This window comes from Gopherus evgoodei, chromosome 4 (genome assembly GCF_007399415.2).
Source record: "Gopherus evgoodei ecotype Sinaloan lineage chromosome 4, rGopEvg1_v1.p, whole genome shotgun sequence".
NCBI classification, from domain to species: domain Eukaryota; kingdom Metazoa; phylum Chordata; order Testudines; family Testudinidae; genus Gopherus; species Gopherus evgoodei.
The window spans coordinates 31876548-31896736 of NC_044325.1; the positions used below are offsets into that span (position 1 = coordinate 31876548).

At 43.0% G+C, this 20189-nt stretch overlaps 1 protein-coding gene and 1 long non-coding RNA gene across 12 annotated transcripts in view; one reads left to right on the forward strand and one right to left on the reverse strand.

Annotated features, from left to right (window-relative positions):
- ITPK1 (inositol-tetrakisphosphate 1-kinase) overlaps nt 1-20189 on the forward strand; it is a 244742-nt gene that overhangs the window by 206688 nt on the left and 17865 nt on the right. For 5 of the 11 annotated variants that reach the window (XR_003999941.1, XM_030558874.1, XM_030558873.1 and 2 more), the window contains 3 exons: nt 11378-11476; nt 13736-13776; nt 17177-17342. Coding sequence is in view for 10 of the 11 variants with exons in the window: in XM_030558874.1 (XP_030414734.1) it covers nt 11378-11476; nt 13736-13776; nt 17177-17342 (306 nt within the window). In the remaining variant the exon portion in view is untranslated. Of the gene's footprint in view, nt 1-832; nt 856-2341; nt 2430-6314; nt 6597-7266; nt 7334-9050; nt 9270-10074; nt 10093-10546; nt 10560-11377; nt 11477-13735; nt 13777-17176; nt 17343-20189 lie in introns of those variants that run through there. The other 6 variants (XM_030558881.1, XM_030558878.1, XM_030558879.1 and 3 more) reach the window with 6 other exon arrangements.
- LOC115649832 lies at nt 3573-20189 on the reverse strand. Its single transcript, XR_003999942.1, has 3 exons — nt 19801-20189; nt 7282-7358; nt 3573-6192 (listed from the first exon to the last, which is right to left on the reverse strand). It is a non-coding gene; the product is annotated as an uncharacterized LOC115649832 (long non-coding RNA).

Genomic DNA, 20189 nt, shown 5'->3' on the forward strand with positions numbered 1-20189 from the left:
CTAAATTCTAGTTCTGTGTCTGATACACTATTTAAAAAAAAAGAAAAAGTGGTGGGAAAGTGTGCCAAATGCAGTAGGGCTGAGTTACTGGCATGTTTGTCAAGACAATTAATTAACTTTGAAAAGGCAGAATAACCATTGAGCCTCAGATATTAACACTGAACCCTACAGCCATACCTGAATGTAGAAGACAACCAGAGAAGTAGATTTTTGGATTGACTCCCTTCTAGAACTCCCTCTTGGATGCCATGGATGTCAGTACTTACAATGCCTTACAATGCTATGAACATATCATTAAAGGTATAAACATGTAGACAGAGGCTTCTTTGAACTCACCAACTACGTCTTTTGTTTTTCCTGGAAAATGGCTCTTCGTATAAGCTTTTTTCTCTTGGCAAACTGGAAATGTTCCAATCTGTGAGAATAATTCCCTCAACTTTCATACAGTTTCACTGGTCTATGAAAATTCTGGCGATTTCAGCAGAAACTGTTTTAGCCTTCTATTTCCAGGCCCCCTCCTTTTTTTGGAAGGTGGAGCATTTTATAAGAGGCCCAGCTCCTCCATGCAGTGTTTGAAGACCCCTGGAATACAGACCTTCCTCTGGAGAACTGGTCAGGTTACTCTGGTTCCAGTTATTATTACACAGCCCCACTGTGGGCCTTCATTCTTTGTTACATGCAGTGCCACCAAAGAGTTGTCAACTTTCTCAGTGCATGAAACCGAACACCCTAGCTCTGCCCCTTCCGCAAGGCCCCACCCCCCAGTCACTACATTTCCTCTTCCTCAGTGGCTCTCTCCCCCACACCCTTACTCACTTTCAGTGGGCTGGGGCAGGAGGCTAGGCTGTGGGAGAGGTGAGGCTATAACTGGGAGTGTGGGCTCCGGGGTGGGGCCAGAAATGAGGGATTCAGGGTGCAGGAGGGGAGTCCAGGCTGGGGCAGGAGTTGGCATGTGGGAGGGGGTGAGGACTGTGGGGTGGAGCTGGGGTTGAGGGGTTTGGGGTGCAGGAGCGGGCTTTGAGTTTGTGGGGGTCGGCATTGAGGCTCGGGGTTGGGGTGCGGGCTTACCTCGAGTGGCTCTCAGTCAGTGTTGCATCTGGGTTAAGGCAGGCTCCCTACCTGTCCTGGCATCATGCTGTGCCAAGTGGCCAGCAGGTCCAGCTTCTAGATAGGGGGGCCAGGGATCTCTGCATGCTGCTCTTGCCCGAAGGCACCAGCATAGCAGTTCCCAGCCAATGGGAGTGCGGAACCAGTGCTCGGGGTGGGGGCAGCACGCGGAGCCCCATAGCCCCCCCACCTAGGAGCCAGACCTGCTGTCTGCTTCTGGGGCACAGCGCAGTGCCAGGACAGCTAGGGACTAGCCTGCCTTAGCACCGCTGATTGGACTTAAAATCATAGACTATCAGGGTTGGAAGGGACCTCAGAGGTCTAGTCCAACGCCCTGCTCAAAGCAGGACCAATCCCCAACTAAATCATCCCAGCCAGGGCTTTCTCAAACCTGACCTTAAAAACCTCTAAGGAAAGAGATTCCACCACCTCCCTAGGTAAGACATTCTAGTGCGTCGTCATTCTCCCAGTGAAAGGTTTTTTCCTAATATCCAACCTAAACTTCCCCCACTGCAACTTGAGACCATTACTCCTTGTTCTGTTATCTGGTACCACTGAGAACCGTCTAGATCCATCCTCTTTGGAACCCCTTTCAAGTAGTTGAAACAGCTATCAAATCTCACCTCAGTCTTCTCTTCTGCAGACTAAATAATCTCAGTTCTCTCAGCCTCTCCTCATAAGTCATGTGCTCCAGCCCCCTAATAATTTTTGTTGCCCTCCACTGGACTTTTTCCAATTTTAATGGCCCGGTCAGAAGTGCTGACCAGAGCTGTCAGGGTCCCTTTTTGACCGAGCATTCCAGTCAAAAACTGGACACCTGGCAACCCTATGCTACCATAAGACTTGTAAAAAGCAATTGAGAAGGATGGCATAGAGTTTTCAGCAGCTTGGTCATGTGACCAAAATCCCTTGTATTTGCCTAATAATCAGAGCTGATTTGGGGGATCATCAGAAAAATGTAAACTTACCCCAAAAATACCGAGATATTTTGAAGCTTCTACTTTAATATAACTTTTTTTTGAACTCTAAAACCCACCATCATTCTGCTCTCTTTCACATGTGTGAGGTGGTGTGTTGCCATTCTGTTCTCTTTCATCGCTGGAAAAATAAGTCTGCCCAATGTCTGACACTAATGCTTCTCTCAGCATTTCCTGTGATCTGTCTCCTGAATGAGTCAGATCACTTCTCACCTTTTATGTTTCTGTGGGATTGCTCTATCAGGTTCTAGAGACCAATGTGTGTTCACCCCATGGCATATCTTAATTCCAGACATGTCTATGGCAGTACTGGTCCAATTCCAATGCTTGTGAAGCTGAATCACAGTGAGTAAGCAGAAAGTTTGTTTGCAGAACTTTTATCTGTTTTAAACGGGAGTGTTTATATGTGAGATAGACATACTCGTTTTTAATCAGGAGCAAAATTCCAAAACAGAATTGCATGAAACATTTGACATCTTGGAATCTAATCATTCTAACCATGCAGGAGAAGGAGGTGGAGGAAGTTGCCTGCAACAAGATGTACAAGAGTAGAAACCTATATTTCTGCTCTGTAACTGGGAAATGCCCTAAAAAAGAGCTATTTGGGCATTGTGGGTTGCAGAGTGGGATAAACATTTTTATGGATTTGTTGGCAGGATCCTTTAGACCACAGTTTTTTGAGAGAGTTTTATCTTCAGTATTGGAGAAGTCAGTGGGCAATGATGACAGGGAAAGTTGTACCAAAGGGTGGTAGTGCTGACTTTCCTTTCTTGCCAGCTCTGTTTTCCCTTAAGTGTCTCCTACTCCAGCCCCCAAGTTTAACTTGAATTTGCCGTGTTCTAAAACCATTTTTGACAGCCCTGAACTGTGATAGTTATAGTAGGTTTATATATTATTATGAGTTTATAATCCTGTTGTCTTTACGTTCAGGTATGCGTTTTAGCTTTCCTACTATTATTCAGAGGATCCAAATAATGCCCATTAATTATAGGTAGAGACTCATGCTAATGTGGGTTTTCAGTTACATGTAGATACTCCATGCAAAATTGTAGCAGTAATAGTTTGAAAGTTGGGGAATCCAACCCACAAAGCTAAGTATAACTCTGTCCTCTAGTGTCTTTGAATTATGGCACCAAATTCAGCCTTAGTGTAACTCTCTTGCCTTCAGTGGAGTTGCATCATAGAATGAATTCAGCCAATATCCTCCTTAATTCATTGTATTAATTAATAATGTATTTATAATATAATCTAGAATTTCTTACGTAGCCTTGCAGTAAGGTGCCGACCATACCGATCTTAAGACTTGACTTGATTTTTAAGCCTCAGTACTATTACAAACCAAGGTATGTTTGAATAAAATCTGTTCTGCTGATGTTGAGTTGTGCATGCATAGAAATACTAAGTGGAATTTATGGAACAAATATGAGATTTTCGGAGTATTTTTTAACACTGCTCAAAAATGGCTGAATAGATAGGTGTGACTTTGAAATTTGTATTTATTATCAGGTCCATTTTTATAGCAGAAATCTTATAAAACTTGTTTTGCAACTTGAGATAAAATTCCTATTATACAGAAATACACAATTATAAATTGACCTATGGAAGGCCTTAAAGCTACATTAACAAGACCTGCCACCCATCTTTCTTCTTTGTGATATTAACTACATATTATGGTTGATGCTTTTCATCTTCTCCTTCTGTCTTTTTAGTTGATAGTGTTAATTAACATCTTACATCTCATGTTGAGATCCAAGCTTCTAGTTTTTCTTGCATTTAGATGTGTAACATGTTTATTAGTTGCCGTATCAAAGCTCTACCCAATATTAAGATTTTCTTCTCCTTCCTCCTGCCTGTTTTACTAATTTTGATATCTTAATTTTGAGTTTTACTTTGACTGTTGTTGAAGTGATTTCTCCCTTTCTTAGTATTCAAAAAAATTTACATAAAAATTCCATTTGAGAAAGCTGTGAGCAACTGCAAAAGGGGGTGTTCTGATGAAAGCTGGTTTTCAAATTTAACTATGGCTGTAACTATAGTAATTATATAATAATTCCAGGTATTCTGAATGATGAAGAGACTACCATATAGCCTATGTCTACACTGTAATTAAACACCTGCTGTGGGGCTCAGGCTACAGGGCTGTTAAATTGCAGTTTAGGTGTTTTGTCTTGGGCGGGAGCCCAAGCTCTGAGACCCTGGGAAGGGGGAGAATTCTAGAGCCCAGTATCCCACCCAGCCTGAACATCTGCACCGCAATTTCACAGCCCAAGCCCAACTGCCCCTGGGACGGGCCAGCCACAAGTATTTAATTGCCATGTAGACATACCCTTGGTGGTTTAAAATGAGAAACCCTCAACCTAAAAGTGAACTGGCTACTAACAAAGGAAATCTGCTAGATTTTTTTTTCACAGTTGAAAGTGAACGTCCGGGGAGGGGGAAGAGTTTGTTGAAGTTCATGTTTCCTCCATGTGGTGCATCAGGACAATGACATGTGGCACTGACTAGATCAATAGCTGCACGTCCTTCATAGCCCTGTGGGAGTGGAGTACAGTTGTGTCAGTCTGTGAAAGTGATAATGAAATGCAGCTTACTGGAAAACTCCAGGTTTAAGCTTACTGAAGTCACAGGGCCAAGTATTCTGTCCATTTAAAGAAGGGCTTTTCTCTGGTAAAGATTGAGGATTGAGAACTGTTGTTCCTTCTAACAAATCTCTTGTGATTGTTACTTTTGCTTTGGGAGCCTTTGAGAGTGGATAAACTGAACCAGTGGTACTGAGTTATGGAAATTGCCTATTTATTGTAATGATTGTTTACAAAGAAGGCCAAGACTTCAGGAGCGTTCTCTTTATTGTATATTGTGTGTATTTTATCATACAGAAGTAACCCACTCTATTTCTTCAAAGCAGTCCTCACAGCTTCTACAGCCAAATGTAGAGTCTCACAGGGAAGCTGTTGCCATCTTGATAACTAGCTAGAAGAAAAGATCGTAAATAAGCAGCACCTAGCTCTTTCAGAAAAGTGGATTCTGTAAATAAACAGTTTGGCTCTCAGAGTTGTGTTACAGATTTAGTCTTTCTGATGGATCTGTAGGGATTAGTTTTTGGCAGCTAAAATTCACAGATAAACACTGGGCAGTGTGTTCATTTGCTATAATAACCTTAGTAATGATTTGCATTTCCATAGTGCCTTTGATCTAAGTAGCTCAGAGTTTCAGGAGCCCTTTCTAGTTAAGGTTCACAACACCCATGTGAGGTTAGTATTCTCCTCATTGTACAGATGGGAAATCTGAGGCACAGCTAAATGAAGTTATTTAGCCAGTTGAACAGTGAAGCAGTAGTGTTGCTGGAACTAGAACACAGGTCTCCTGGTTCTCTATTCTGTTCTTTAATCACTCGGCAGTGAAGATTTAAGGGAAACTGTTGTGACTGTGGATCTGGATGCTGGAGTCCTGAGCGTTAGTGGTGGTGGTGTCCCAGTGTGTTATTTCCAGTCACAGGCTTTGCAGTACCTTGATAGGAAATCCCTGGGCTTTAGAAGGAGAACTAATCCTTTTTTGTACTTGGATTGGGATACATAAAGCCACTTGGTTGCACCTTGTATGGCCATGATGAAGCTTTCAGTGTTTTTGCTGGAGGCTCCCCCTGGTAGAAAGCTGTTCTTCTCTGTTAAAAGATACTTTACTGAAAGCTTCAGAAGGCTCTACAGCCATGGCCCGAGGGATGTTAATTGTTCTCATCCTAGCTTGACTTTTCTAGACGTGATTGATGGGCGGGACTCATGTTGCTTCCAGAAATAGTTGCTCCACACAAATGGAGAGAATGGGTAGTGAGAACTTCAGAGCAGAATTCTTCTCTGGAAAAGTGTGTGTCTGTATCCACTTTGCCATCATCTTACGTCTACAATATTTGGATTCTGCTGAATTTTTTTTTTTCACATGTTGATACTTTGCTTCACAAATCTTAAGGATCATAGAAGTTAGAGAGGGAAATGACTTATTAGTTCATCTATTACCTTCTCTCTGCCAGCCCTGTCCTCTACAATATATCATCTGGTGCTTTGTCCAGTGTAATTTTTATAGTTCCAAGCCTTGAGACTTCCACCACATCTCACTGCCAGAAAAAAAAAATGTCCAGACCAATATTCAATCTGAATTTTTCTTTTTTATTAATTGCATTTCATTGCTTGTAGCAGGATCCTTGCATGTCACCCAGAATAATTCCCTTCTTGGTGTTTATACCCCTCCGGTTCTCTATCTCCCCTCCACTCCTCTTATTTGTTGCTTGGCCAAGTTATTCTTTTACTCTTTCTTCATAGGTCAGTTTCTCCAGCTCCCTGATCATTTTTTGGCTTCTGCGCGAACTACCTCCAATTTTTCTATCTTCCTGAGAAAGTGATGCCCAGAACTGAATGTCAGATTCCAGGTGCAGCAGTGCCATAGAGTGCTACATCGTCACTTAGTGCCTGTTCGTATATGCCACCTGCTTTTGCAAACACACTTATCACCTACATTTGGGTGAGCATAACCTTGAGTCTGGCCTGCATCCAAAGTGGGAAGGGTGGGGTCAAGCAGTGGTTCTCAATCTATTTACCATTGTGGGCCGCTTATGCAGCTCTCTGTGTGTTATATGAGTTGCATCCACACAATATATATACTACCTGCATGGCCCTGACGATGTCACGTGTACCAAAGCTGTGTGCTGTCACATGGGCCGCAGGTTGAGAAAGCAGTGGAAGGAAAAGAAATAAGGATGAAAAGAAACTGGGACAGAGAAGGGAAAGAAGGAGGGGGACGGGGGGGAGAGAGAACAAAATAAAAAAAATGGGGTGGGAGAGGGAAGCAGCCCTGTCAGAGCAGAGTCTTGAAGAGAAAGAGGAAGGGGGGTGGGTAGAGAAAATATAGTCTGAGCAAAAGCAGATGCTGCAGAAGACATATCAAGACATGAAATGAAAAATAAGGACAAAGTGGGGAGAGAACAAGAAGGCACGTTGACATTTCAGCTCTGATTTAATGGTGAGGCTGTTTCGAATAGCAACGACAAAAATTCTAAAACTATTTCCAGCACTGGATTGGATGCAAGACTGTCTGTCTCCTCCTTTAGATATAGTGCAGGTGAGCCTCTCAGGTTCGATCCACAATAGTATTCTTTTTCATGCTCTGTTTGTTTTTCTTTGTTTGTTTTAAGTTGACAGATACACACCTGGGGTCTCTGATCTGGCCAAGTGGTATCCTGGCTGTGTTTCCAAATTCAGGTCTCTGCCATAGGCTGCCATTGTACTAAAAACAAACAAAAGAACCTTCTGTAATGTCCAGTTCAGAGTGAGTAAAAATAAGGCTTAAGAACTTAATGAGTCTCTTGCATCATGGCATTCCTTAGATTTTTAAAGAGATCTCTTCACTGATTTCCTTGCTTTAGTAAATGCTAGGGAAAGATATTGTTAACAATTATGTTTATCAGGGATTGAATTAATTACCTTTTTCTTTGATCATTATTATAAATAAATTAGCCCTGAGGATTTCCAGGAGAAAAGAATGCTAGATTGTAGTTCCCCAGCAGTCAGTGGTTAGTGCTTAACACTATTCTGTAGATATTGAAGCCAGTAAATATTGTTTAGTTTTGTAGTAAGAAAAATGAACATTTAGAAATGCTCACTCCTTATTTAACAGCTCTGCTCCCTCTTGCTTCAGTTATTGTAAGTCATCCATAAACCATGGTGACGTGCATGGATGGAGCTGGGAAATGGGACATATGTCTACACAACAACTAGACACCCAGGGCTGGGCTGTGCCAGCCGACTTGGGCTCTCAGGGCTTGGGCTGCGGGGCTGTTTCATTGCTGTGTAGACTTCCATGCTTGGGCTGGAGCCTGAGCTCTGGGACCCTGCCATTTGTTCAGTAGCAGAGGACAAAAAATTATACTGTCCTTCAAAACCATCAGTATTTCTGTTGGATGACCAATGCTCTTCCTTATAGTCTGATCAGAGCTGGTTGACATTTTTCCTTGCAATATTTCTTTTGATGAAAAATATCCTTTTTTTCCATAAACATTTTCATTTCTTTTAAAATTTTCAGTGTGCAGATGAAAATATAAAGCTGAAAATTGTTTGCCTTTTGAAAACCACCAAAACAAATGGTTTTTGTTGGAGAAAAAATGGAAAATTTTGATTTTTTTTTAAATGTGAAGCAAATACATATCATTTCCTGACTAGCCATAGTTCTGATAATTGAATCTTTATGCATGATCGGAGGCAGAAGGATCCCACTTTGACTTTAAAATCCAAAGCTGAGTACTCAGGGCTGGCATTCAGAAAAATCACTTGAATTTACCCACTGGGAAAGGGTGAACATGGAATCCTCCCCCGATCTGCCATTGAAAAACATTCTTTGGCAATCAAATTTTAAAGTGAAGCTCTAATGAAAAGTGACTGTGTAAAAGTGGCACCATCTCCTGTTATCTGTGTGTACTGAGTTATATCTACTCCTTTCCTGACAAAAATAAGTGTAACATAACTACTTTTTACTTCTATTAGACATACAGAACTAACGCTGCTCTAGAAGAGGTGAGGTAGGTGTGTGTACTGGGGAGGTGGCATCGTCTATTAGAAGATTTCAAAGCACTTTAAAAACATAATTACTTAGTCCTCAGTAGACCTCTGTGAGTAATGCAAATAAATATTATCCCCTTGTTTACAGATAGGAGCAAATAAGGCCCCATTGTCACAGAGTGACTCCGTGGCAGGGCCAGGAATAGAACACAGGATTCCTGACTTTCATTCCTCTGCTCTAATCTCTAGACCAGTTCTTGTTATGGCCATTGTTGTCCCCCTTGATGGTGGTTTCCTATGGCAACCAGAAACCATTTTTTGACTGAGAAACAGTGACAGCATCCAATAATGCCTGATTCTGGAATGCATTGCCACAATGGGTTAAATCCACCTTGGGATGCTTGTTTACACAGGGTTTGGGTTATATGACATAACTGGGTCTCTCAGTTTCAAGCTGGTGAGAACCAGGATCGAGATCAGCCATCAAACACTCAATTTGCATACTGTCTCACATGGGTTCTGATGCTGAGCAGCTGTGTGGAGCCTGCTTTCCCTCTGATAACAGAGGCCAAGTGGAGAAAGCAGGATGCATTCATCAGAACGGTGCGGCGCATTTGTGCAGCCCCAGAAAGAACAGTAATTGGTGACTAGCAGCTGTGTTTTTGGGAAGAGAAGAAGCACTTTTAGAATCTGCAATGTGTGCAGTTAATTCTGAGAAGCAGGTTTCTGTGCTTTAGGCCAGGCTGGGATCGTAAGCTTGTGGGGGAAAGTGCTTTCCCACTGAGTTATAGGTCTGCTTCAATGAATTCAGCAGGCAAGAATCCTGCCCTTGATGGTGGTGTGGGTAGGGTTGGAGGTTTACTGTCATCCAAGTCAGCAACTTAGAAGCATCAGGACCACTCTGAAGTTCCAACAGTTTTCATTTCCTCTTTCATTCTGTGTTGATCCAGCTGGTTCTTTTAAACACTGAAGTCAAAGAAATTATAAGGACTTCTGTCTTGCCCCCTCTCCACATGTCATGTGACTGGCAAGAACACTGCAGTGTACCAGTATCAATTGTTAATTAGCATGGGAAATAAATGGAAGGAAGTGCGATAGAATCCTATGTCCTTTTGAATATACTCACTGAAGGCAAGAGTTATTTGTGAGCTTCAGGCATATGGGTGGGAAAACTGCCGAAGACAAAGTTGTTCCCATGTGTCCATAAACTAAATCTGATTCCTCAAATTAATCCAAGTTAAGAAACTTTGCTCTGGCAGAAGCTTGTAAATATTACAGTACCTGTCACTTTTGGATGCTGTTTTCTGTTTTCATAGCAATGAGCTGAAAGCTTTGAAGTGTGGGAAGTTTTGCTATGACTTTTAGAAATTGACCTCAAAACATCAATCTTCTTATACAGGCTACATGAAAATAGACGCTTGATTTTTGCAGGCGAAAACTTTTTATGATAACAGCATGGTTTAATGGTGAGAACTATAAACCAGGAACTCCTGAAGTATAATCCCAGCTCCAATGCCCACTCTCTCTGTTGGCTTTAATGCTTAATTTTTCCCATTTGTAAGATGATGGTAATGTTATACCTATCCTCAAAGGAGTAGGAGGATTAATTTAGTCAATGTTTGTAAAGAAATTTCCAGATGTAAAGCAACATGTAAATACTAAGAATTACCATGCTCATCTTTTAGACTATACATTCTTGAGGACAGAAAATGTCCTTTTATTCTGTTTGTACAGGGCCTATGACCGAGAGCTCAACAAAGCTCTGAGCTATCACAATAACAAAGATAAATAGTAATGATTACAAGTTAGTTTCACTTACTGCCAAGCCAAATTTCTGGTTGATCCAAAAATGTAAATTATTTCTGAGAGACGAACTGGTAACAATTATCTTTCTCCTCCTCCTCCTGTGTTGGTCTCCAGCTGATATTTAGAGGCAAGTGAAGCCTTCATTATTGCTGTTGATCTCTACTCTTTATTGTCACTTTTTGTTTGGTTGTGGTTTGTTTTTGTTTTTTAACACTCCTAATTAGCAGTACTTAACTTCGGGTTTGTCTTTAATGCAAAGGTAACAAGTTATAACTTGAGTGTTGCCCCAGATCAACTTCTAGCCACACACAAAACCTTTAATTCAAAGGGTCGATCTTCACTGCAGACTTAACCCAGGCTCTTACTTCCATATTGTCCCTAGCTCCTATCCACACACTCAACCCTGTTACCTGAGTGTGGTGTCCCTTTCAAGTAGGGTGATATGAATTGGGTAGAACAGCCCTGAAATGCAGAGTTCAAGTCCTGATCCCAGGCTGAATGATTCTGGGACATATTTTATCCTGGATTCCCTGCAGCACTGCTCAGTGCTTGCTCACGGCTCGGAGGCTGTGCCAGCCTCTTGCCAGTGGTGAGAGGAATAATGTAACTGAAGTCGAAGTATTTAAGATCGAATTACTCACCATCCTCATGGCATGGGATCGATGTCCGCGAGTCCCCCTGTCGATTCCGCAATTCCATTCGGGTTGGTGGAGTTACGGAATCGATATAAGCGCGTTCGGGGATCGATATATCGCATCTAGATGAGACGCGATATATCGATCCACGAGCAATCGATTGCTACCCACCGATACGGCGGGTAGTGAAGACGTACCCTTAGTGGAATAACTAGGAAAGAAAACAGCTACTGTGGAGAGAGCCGGTAATGACCTGAACTGGGAGGAAAAAGCCCCAGATTTCCATTTGACTCCTCTTTTTGTCTTGCAGATGAGAGGATCTGTTCACCACCCTTTATGGAGCTGACAAGCACCTGTGGAGAAGACACCTTGCAGGTCATAGAGAAGAATGGACTAACATTCCCATTCAGTATGTAAACAGGCTTTTTATCACATATTCTGAATTTTCGTCCTTTAAGAGCACTGTAACCAATGTAGAACTGCATGTTTCTTCATCAGGGACACTAGAACCTTTCTATAATTAGCACCGTTAAACTGAACAGTTGGTATGTAGACTATCTCTCCCCACAAACTTCTGAAGAGCTTCCGATGGATGTTCTCTACCTCAAACACTGCACTGCAATAAACAAAACTACGTTCCTGGGAAATGCTCATAGTTCTAACATTTATACTGTTGTCTTGAACCTCCTCAGGAGATTGTTCCCACCAGCCATGCTCGCTATTTTTGCTCAAGAGAATCATTTTTTCCCCTACCCCAAAATCCAGATGGAAAATGTGCCTTTTAAATGCCAGGAAATTAAAAAAAATAATAATAAATAGTGTAAGGCAGGTTTGAGTTCTGCAGTCTCAGGCAGCTGCAGTAAGCTGATTTTTCAACTGTAACACACATCCACACTGAGACTTTTTTTATTCCTTTCCTCATTTGATCCCGTCAGTGTAAAATGAACGGAAGTGGTGTCTGCTCTGGGTCTCAGCCTCCTGTATTAGGCTATGGCTACATTATGAGGCTTTTAGCGACACAGCTGTGCCACTAAAAGGCATGCAGCATAGCTGCTGTTTGTTGGCCGAGAGAGCTCACCTGCCAACACAAAACTTCCACCCCCCATGAGTGGCAGCGGCTTTGTCAGCAGGACAGTGCTCCTGCTGAGAAAGCACTGTTCACACTGGCACTTTTCGTTGGTAAAAAATGTTGTTGTTCCGAAGTGTGTGTTCTTTAACACCCCTGAACGATAAAAGTTTTGCCGATGAAGTGCCATTGTAGACAAACCCTTAAGCTGCAGTACTTTGTAAGTTACTGGGGTAAAACAATTGTTGTATTGCCTGGCTGCCCTCTTCTCACCGAAATGCAGGTCTCATGAAGTTATCCTGTGAAGCAACACCCTATAGCCAACTGAATGATTTCGACACCCCAGGTCATTCACATTATAGACTGGCTAGCAGCAGTCTGGTTCTGCAGCACAGAGGTGGTCAAACTGCACAGCAGTGGTTCTCAGCCACTCGAACTGCAATTTTGCCAATCCCAAGGTTCAACAGCCAGAAGTCAGACCTTCCCCCCCCGCCCCTCCCCACCCCACCTCCCCAAAAAAAACAAAAAAAACCCCATGAGTTTTTTAGAGAGAGATTATGTTGTGGGTTTTTTTGTCTGTCTTTTGATTATTATTTTTTCTCCACCTGCCCATCCCCAGTGTGTATGTGTGGTGATGCTTAGTGTTGTCCACTCTCTCTGTAGGAGCTTCCACACCCTAGCCAGCAATTAATTCTGCCCCATCCCTCAAATCAATCCTGCCCCCCGAGCTCCCACATCAGTTCTGCCCTCGCAGCTGCCTATCACATCAATTCCATCCTTCTAGCCTAACCTGTGCTGCTCCTGCAGCTCCTGGGTTCTTCACCCTGCTCTTCCAGGTCTGGGGGGTAACTGCAGCTGGTTCCTCCCCTTCCCCCTAGTCAAGCCTGGTGTTGTAGGGGTGGAGAGGGGAAGCAGAAAGCAGGCTGACCCACTGTTCACAGCTGGACAGAGGGAAGAAGGGAGTGGAGCTGCTGTGAACTGCCGAGAGCACTTTCTGCTCCCTTGTGTGAGAATGGAGTGGGCTGGTGAAGAAAGGGAGACAGAGCTCTTCCTGCTTTATGCACAGTCCTGGCTGGCTGCTCTTCCCCAGAAAACAGCAGGCAAGTGGGGAAGGCAGCCATGCAGAGTGGGTTTGCACAAGAGAACTGGAGCTGTTCACATGATTGCCAGGCTGACTTGAGCCCTGGCTGAAATCAAGTAACTCACAAAGAAATCACGAGAGTTATGAACACTGGCACTATTTCAGGCATTTGTAACTGGTGCCGTGTGCTACCTTCCCCCCTGAATGATCAGCTTCTGTGCTGAGCCCTGCTCAGTGCTGCCTCCTTCTCCTGTGTCCTGTGTGCTCTAACCCAGTGCGTATCACTCCAGTTCCAGAATAGCAGTTAAGAGACATGGGTCTGGAGCAGTCCAAACTCCATGGCAATGGACAGCACATAGAGCTGAGACGGCGAGCTCTAGCAAGTCTACCTGGTACCACTGAGGTCTTACCCTTGTGAACTGCTATATGGGTTGGGAACAGGCGGTACAAAGAGTTGTGTGTGGCCCGTTTTGCTCATTCACTCTCTCTTCCTTTTTTTTTTTCCCCCTTCATTTACACAGTTTGTAAAACCAGAGTGGCCCATGGAACCAACTCTCATGAGGTGAGTAAAAGACTTCTAGGGCTTCAGTCAGCTTTATCCCCTCCTGACTGCTAATGGGTTGGTTGGGAGCTCTACTGTGCAATAATAGAATGATTGTTATCCCCCAAACTACTTCCCCTCCCCCCTTACATTTCCTTACTTCAGATACCTTTTGTAAGGTTACTTGGGCTCAGTTTAAATAGGGCTTATCGCCCTTGAGCAGCAGTTCTATCTCTAGCAACAGAGTGAGGCAAGAGCTGGGCTTGTGAGGCCTTCCTTCTTCAATCTGCCCTTTGGTGGGAGATCAGGCCAATTGGATCTTCTCCCCGCTCACCCCCCGTCTCTCAGCTCCATTGTGTAGTGCTGATGGTGAGAATTGGTTCTGAAATGTTGAGCCTTTGATCCTCCGTTTCCAGGTAGAAGGACTGCCCAGTATCTTCTCTTCAGTGAGATGGGCATGGGGAGAAGATGAGTGAGGAGGAGCAGCCCTCTCGTACTCCTCTTCATGGCAGGGGGAAGGAGAAGGGAGAAGCACGTAGGGACAGAGCTACACATAGGCTCAGTTCTCTTCATGAGGTGGGAAGGGAGAGTGGAAAGGATTGGGCTGGGAGAAGCATCTCCTTCCCTGTCCTTTCAGGGAGGTGGCCACAACTGAAATGACTATTCCTGATGTAAGTGAATCTCCTGTGTATTTAGCTGGCCATAAATATAGGGAGCCTGAGGTGAAGCACCTCCACCTTTTCCAGAATCTTGGGAGCAGAGGTCGACAAACCCTATTTCAGCTTATTCTCCTGTTGCTTTCTTGCCTCCCTCCTCCTCAAATCCCAGTGTGAGAATCCAGGCCCTACTCCCTGTAAATACGTATTTTCTTTCATTCATTCTTTTGTTATTTCATTCACAACTTATCTATGGCCACATCCAAGTTTCCCAACTCCTCCTAAAATCTGTGCGTTACTGCAGCACCTTCGAGAATGAAGGGCCCTGGAGTGAAATGCAGATCTAAAGGAACAGGATACCTGCTGGTAAAATGAGGAGTGACCAATATTCACTGTTAAAGAAATCCTTATTTTTCAGTGGACCATGCGTCCTCTTTTATAAAGACAAGGCATATAGGTCCCTTGGGAGATTAATTAAGGGATTGACTGAAAGCTGCTGGCCACTCAATTTTTCAGGTACTGTTCTTTTGGAAATCAGAATCCTGTGACCCTGCTGCTGGTTCTCCTGTAACTCTGTAACACAAAGCTTTCAGTGCCTAATGAGTTAGCATGGACTTTCGTTACCGTGATGGGCCCCTCCTTGCAGTTCTTATGAAAAGTACTGACTTATTTAAGTTTTCTGCTTGAACATCTGCAAGATATGATGCTTGAATAGAGTTGTACTTCTGTGGCTTTTCATGGGAGCTGATTATTACTGCACAGGTTGGTGACCTCAGCGATGCCTGAGGTCCTGCATGACACTTCAGTCCGTCTGGAGCAGAACCATTGTTGAAGTTGCCATGTTCCCCCAGGGGTGGTATTAGGGCTCATTTACTGTCAGACAGCAGTCTGTCCTATAATAGCCACATGTGGAGAATGGCTGCTTGAGAAACATGGAATGTTGTATTTGTTGAAAGCTCCTGATGTGAAAGCAGCATGTCCAGTGACTTGAGCACAGGACTGGAAGCAACTAACTGTAGTTCACTTGTCCTCTCTGTGGCCTTAGGCAAGATGCTTAACCTCTGTGTACAGTATTGGGGTCGTGTCTAGAGGCCCCATCCAGCTTAATTACAGAAGCCGGCTTGCACAGGTTATTAACATGTGTATATTGGATATGTGCTGCCAAATAGATAGCATCTAGTAGAATAATGATAGAGTAAAAAAAAATCAGTTGCAAATAGGCATTGGCTGCATGCATTGACTTGCACTCAGAAAACGTTAGAGAATCTCCTGATGGTGTATGCATGCAGAAAATTATGTGATCTCATATGGTCTGCCAGATATAGAAGAGAACAGAATAATAAGCAGCTAGCTAGAGACCTTTAGTCATAAATATATAGTCATCCCATTGCTTATTTGACTAAAAGTATTACTTTTTGTTGAAATATTTATCATCTTATTATACAGGAACAAACTAGAAAGCTAACATGAATTCAGAAAAAGCTCTGCAAACTAAGAGTACAACATAAATCAAACTGACAGGTACACATAGAGGAGATAGAAAGTGTTCCATGGTATGCAATTTGTAAAATCCCTCCGGTTAACCTGACTTTACTGAGATCCAGTTAATTGTAGAAAGCAAGAAAAGAGGTAGAGTTTATGGAGAGAAATGTCTATCTTTGAGAGGGATTCAGAGTCAGGGCTCATAAGCTGTGTCCTGAACTCTGCCATTGTGACCTAGGACAAATCACTTAAACTCTCTGGGCATTGTTCTGGACCAATTTGAACTCAATAGGAAAATTAGTAGTCCCTCTTCAAAGTGACAAGATCATGGATCACTGCAGCTGGGTCTTTGCCCTCAAAGAGAGGGCATAGTCTTCAAGCTAATTAAAGGTGTGAATAAGCATTTCTGGCCAGTGACTTAATCAGGGTGCCCAATCGTGGAACTGTGTATCATGTGATGTGGATTCTGCTGGCTCTTCAGAGTGTTTCATTTTACCCGTCAGCATCCCTTCCATCTTATATGGGCTAGGTTTGAGCCATCCGCTGTTCATCGTTGAGCCCCTAAATGACTTTCTCTGTGGCATATTTCTTCCAGTCCCTGTGTCATTCATTTAAGGGGGCTGTACACTGTGGGTGATGGGATGAAACTGAGCCAAGGCAAGTGTTGGCTGAGCATTGCCTAACAGAGAGGGCGGTTAGACTCTGAAAGAATCTCTCAGTGAAGTGGCAGAAACCCCAATTGCTTGCGAGATTTAAACCTGGATCAAACCAAAAAAAGAACTGTAGGGAGCAACTTTCATTGGCAAAGAGGGTCAGGATGACCTAATGCATCTATTTCTTCATATCTCTGATTCCCTGTATAATCTGATGGGTATTTTCCAGGTTCTGTCACTCAGATGTTTTATTGATTTTAAATTAAAAATGAAATTGGGAATGTTACATAACTAACAAAGATGAAATGCCATTGTACATGTTTAAAAGAATCTTAATTTAAAATGATGATGTGTGCATCTGAAAGCCATGCTGATAACACCCTCAGGGACTTAGGCTTATTGCAGCAGTAAATGTAATAAAAGAGAAGCTAGCTGCTGAGAAGGGATTTGCGCTTGGTTTGCAGCAGTAAATGTAATAAAGAGAAACTAGCTGCTGAGAAGGGATTTGCACTTGGTTATTATCCCTGGATAGATTTTTCCCAGATCACATATTTCAGCCAGACAACAGAAAAATGTGAATAAATGAAAGCCCAAATCCTTGTGGAAAATTATTTGCATTTTGTGTTTCAGATGGCAATCATATTCAACCAGGAAGGCCTGAAGGCCATCCAGCCCCCCTGCGTGATTCAGAGCTTCATCAATCACAATGCTGCGCTGTATAAAGTGTTTGTGGTCGGGGAATCCTATACTGTGGTAAAAAGACCATCTTTAAAGAACTTCTCGGCAGGCATTTCAGGTAAAGTGCCCGTGTGCGCCAGCTTAACTGCTAGCATGAGCTCAGAGGCCCTTGGCAGCAGAGATCCTGAATGAAAAATGTTTTTGAATAGGCTGCTAAAATTAAAACATCTGCTTTTTACATGCTGTATTTCCTCCTCTGTATTATTTCAACAGGAAGGGAGATAACTCATCTGCTCTGGAATACATGTGAATAGGGTTCTTATAGTAAATGTTTATGTGAAATTAACCTGAATCTTACCTGTTAAAAACTGTGTTTTATGTCATTGTGGAAGTGGCGAAAGCTCCTTTACTAGAAACTCTCTAAACACTCAATAGGTTCATTTGTCATTTGCTCTTGAGTTATAATTGCAAGATAGAGGGAAATTCCTGGATTCCGTCATTTTGGGACTTCCTGTCCCTGTCTTTACCGTGTTCGTTTTTTGTTTGTGTTTAAAGTAAGAGCAGTCGAGTTCTCCCATGCAGGAGCCTCTTGGTTTTTTCATGTAAAGGCTAGTTCTTGACATTCTCAGGGGAAATACAGTTGATCATTTTCATTTGATTCTAGTTGGCAACTATTTTGGCGATAAGCAGAGTGGAGCTGCTGGGCTAGTGGTCCACCTTTAGTTATCAACAGGTACAGTTATAAATCAACAGAGACCATTTCAAGGGTATTAATTGAGCCTGCTGCAATTTCCTTTTTGGAAGAAGAGCAACTTTCTGTTGTGAAGCCTGAGGAATTGAGAAACTACATTCAGTGGATTATTGGAAACAGAAAATCTTTAGTGGGCCTAGTATGAGTGAAATAGTGATATGTTTATCAGCTGGTGTGAGAAATTAGCATTAGGGAAATGTACTGAAGTATCAGCTAATTTTAAGGCATCTTTATGAAGGACAGTGCCTTAGATGCAGCCATTAGCTTATTAGTCTAAAGTTTTAACATTATTTTGAATCCCATGTAAAAATGAAATTTGCAGACTGGTTTCAATGAATCCCTGGATTCCAAGTCTGGATTTCTTGGCCTAAAATCTGCTGCTGGCAAGGGACATGTTATGAGCAAGGGATTGAGCGGGTCTGACTGTTTCAAGAGTCTACAGTAGCTGGTTGCAGATATGTGAAGTCTTACGAAGTAGAAGCATAGACAGGATATTTGAATTTCTGCCCCTTGGCTCCGCCTCCTGAGCGGCACTTCCTCCTTCAGTGATTAGCACTGGAACAGGACAAATAAAACTGGCCTGGCAGCATCCTCAGTAGAGAGCTTGTGGGACGTTTGTCATTCGTGTCATGAGGATTTTTAACAGATAGGTGTCTTTTCCTTCTGGGGCTGCTTCTTTACTCCTGCCCTTCTTCATGCTCCTTAGCATTCCTTCCTCTGATCGGCGTGGAGTGCTAGAAGGAGTTCAGTCCCCTTTGAAACAATATCTCAGGACTTATCTTGACATTCCTTTTATTTAAAAAGCCAACGTGGGATATTTGGCCTTCGCTCAGTCAGATTTGTATTTATGTCCCACCAACTTTGCCCAAGTCCAGCTCTAACCTGCCCATGCTTCTCAGGAACGTGCATAGTTATGGACAGCAGTACACACTGGCTGGTTTTCAGAGCTGTTGAGCATCCAATCTCTGTGGGAGATGCAGCTGCTGAGCATCTCTGAAAATCAGGCCACAGATCACTTAAAAATCTAGAGCTGGCCACCTGCCTCAGATCTTGGCTACTGCTCTCTAACATGTTACCAAAGGTCACAGATTCTTTTGGTTTTGCCTCCCATGATTCCTGCATCTTTCCCATAATAAAGCGCAGTGAGCCTGTGGCTGTGATCCAGTCTGCGGAGGGAGCAGCCTAGTAGAAACTCATCCTACATCATTCTGCAAGTGTGTGATACTCCTGCACATTCAACATTATGTTTGCTTTGATGTTGTCCAAGATTCATGTCTGGGTTTATATATACCATGGCAGTGTCCTCTGGTAAACCCAAGAGGACAAGTTGTCATAATGGAAAGCTGCCACAACATTTCTCCCCACCACCACCCCTCTCACCCCCTTGGAGGGGTCCTGTAGGAGGATAAATTGGCCTGGGAGGGTGCATGGCCAGAGAATGTGGTAATACAATTCCCTGAGCAGCCTCCACGGCAGGGCTGCTGTGTTGTCTTCTGATTAAAGATCCTTCCTGTTTACTTCTCACTGGGGTGAATTTTGCTCTCCTGGCCATGGGGGTCTACCTTGGGTACAGGACAGTATAATTTACACCTCCCCTGCTCTTGCTTGGGTGGATCTAGTGCCAACTGTGAAATCATCTGCTTTTCTCATCTGTCATGTAAATGAAATCTTGTACATTTCCAGTCGAATGGTCACTTTAATTCCTAACAATTTCCTAGGAATTATTTCATTAACTTACAGAAAACGTTCTTTAATGAGTGGGATTTATTTGTCTGCAGAAATTAAACCAGTTCTATATAATATACTCAACCTGAGTTTTATTTACCTTATCTGCATCCTGAAATCTTGAAGCTGTGTGGGTCTTGGGCTAGGTTTCCTGCCATGGGCCGGTGCCTATGTGCAAGAGGAAACTTTGCATTACAGAGTCATCTTAGTACATGCACAATGTGCCTCAGATGGCACGTGACCAGGATTCATCACCAAATTTGGTCCACTGGTTGGATCATTAGCTTCCCCAGCTTGGGCTAGATACTGACAGGGAGTGCAACATGAATGCTAATCTATGCCCCCCAAGACGGAGTGGAGGATATTATCAGCCATTGAGCTGGATTAGATTCCCTGGGGTTTCACTGCCACCTAGTGTTACATACAGTATAAACCAATCCTTTTAAAATTCAAATCCGATTATCAATTCATTTATAACTTTTTCTTTTA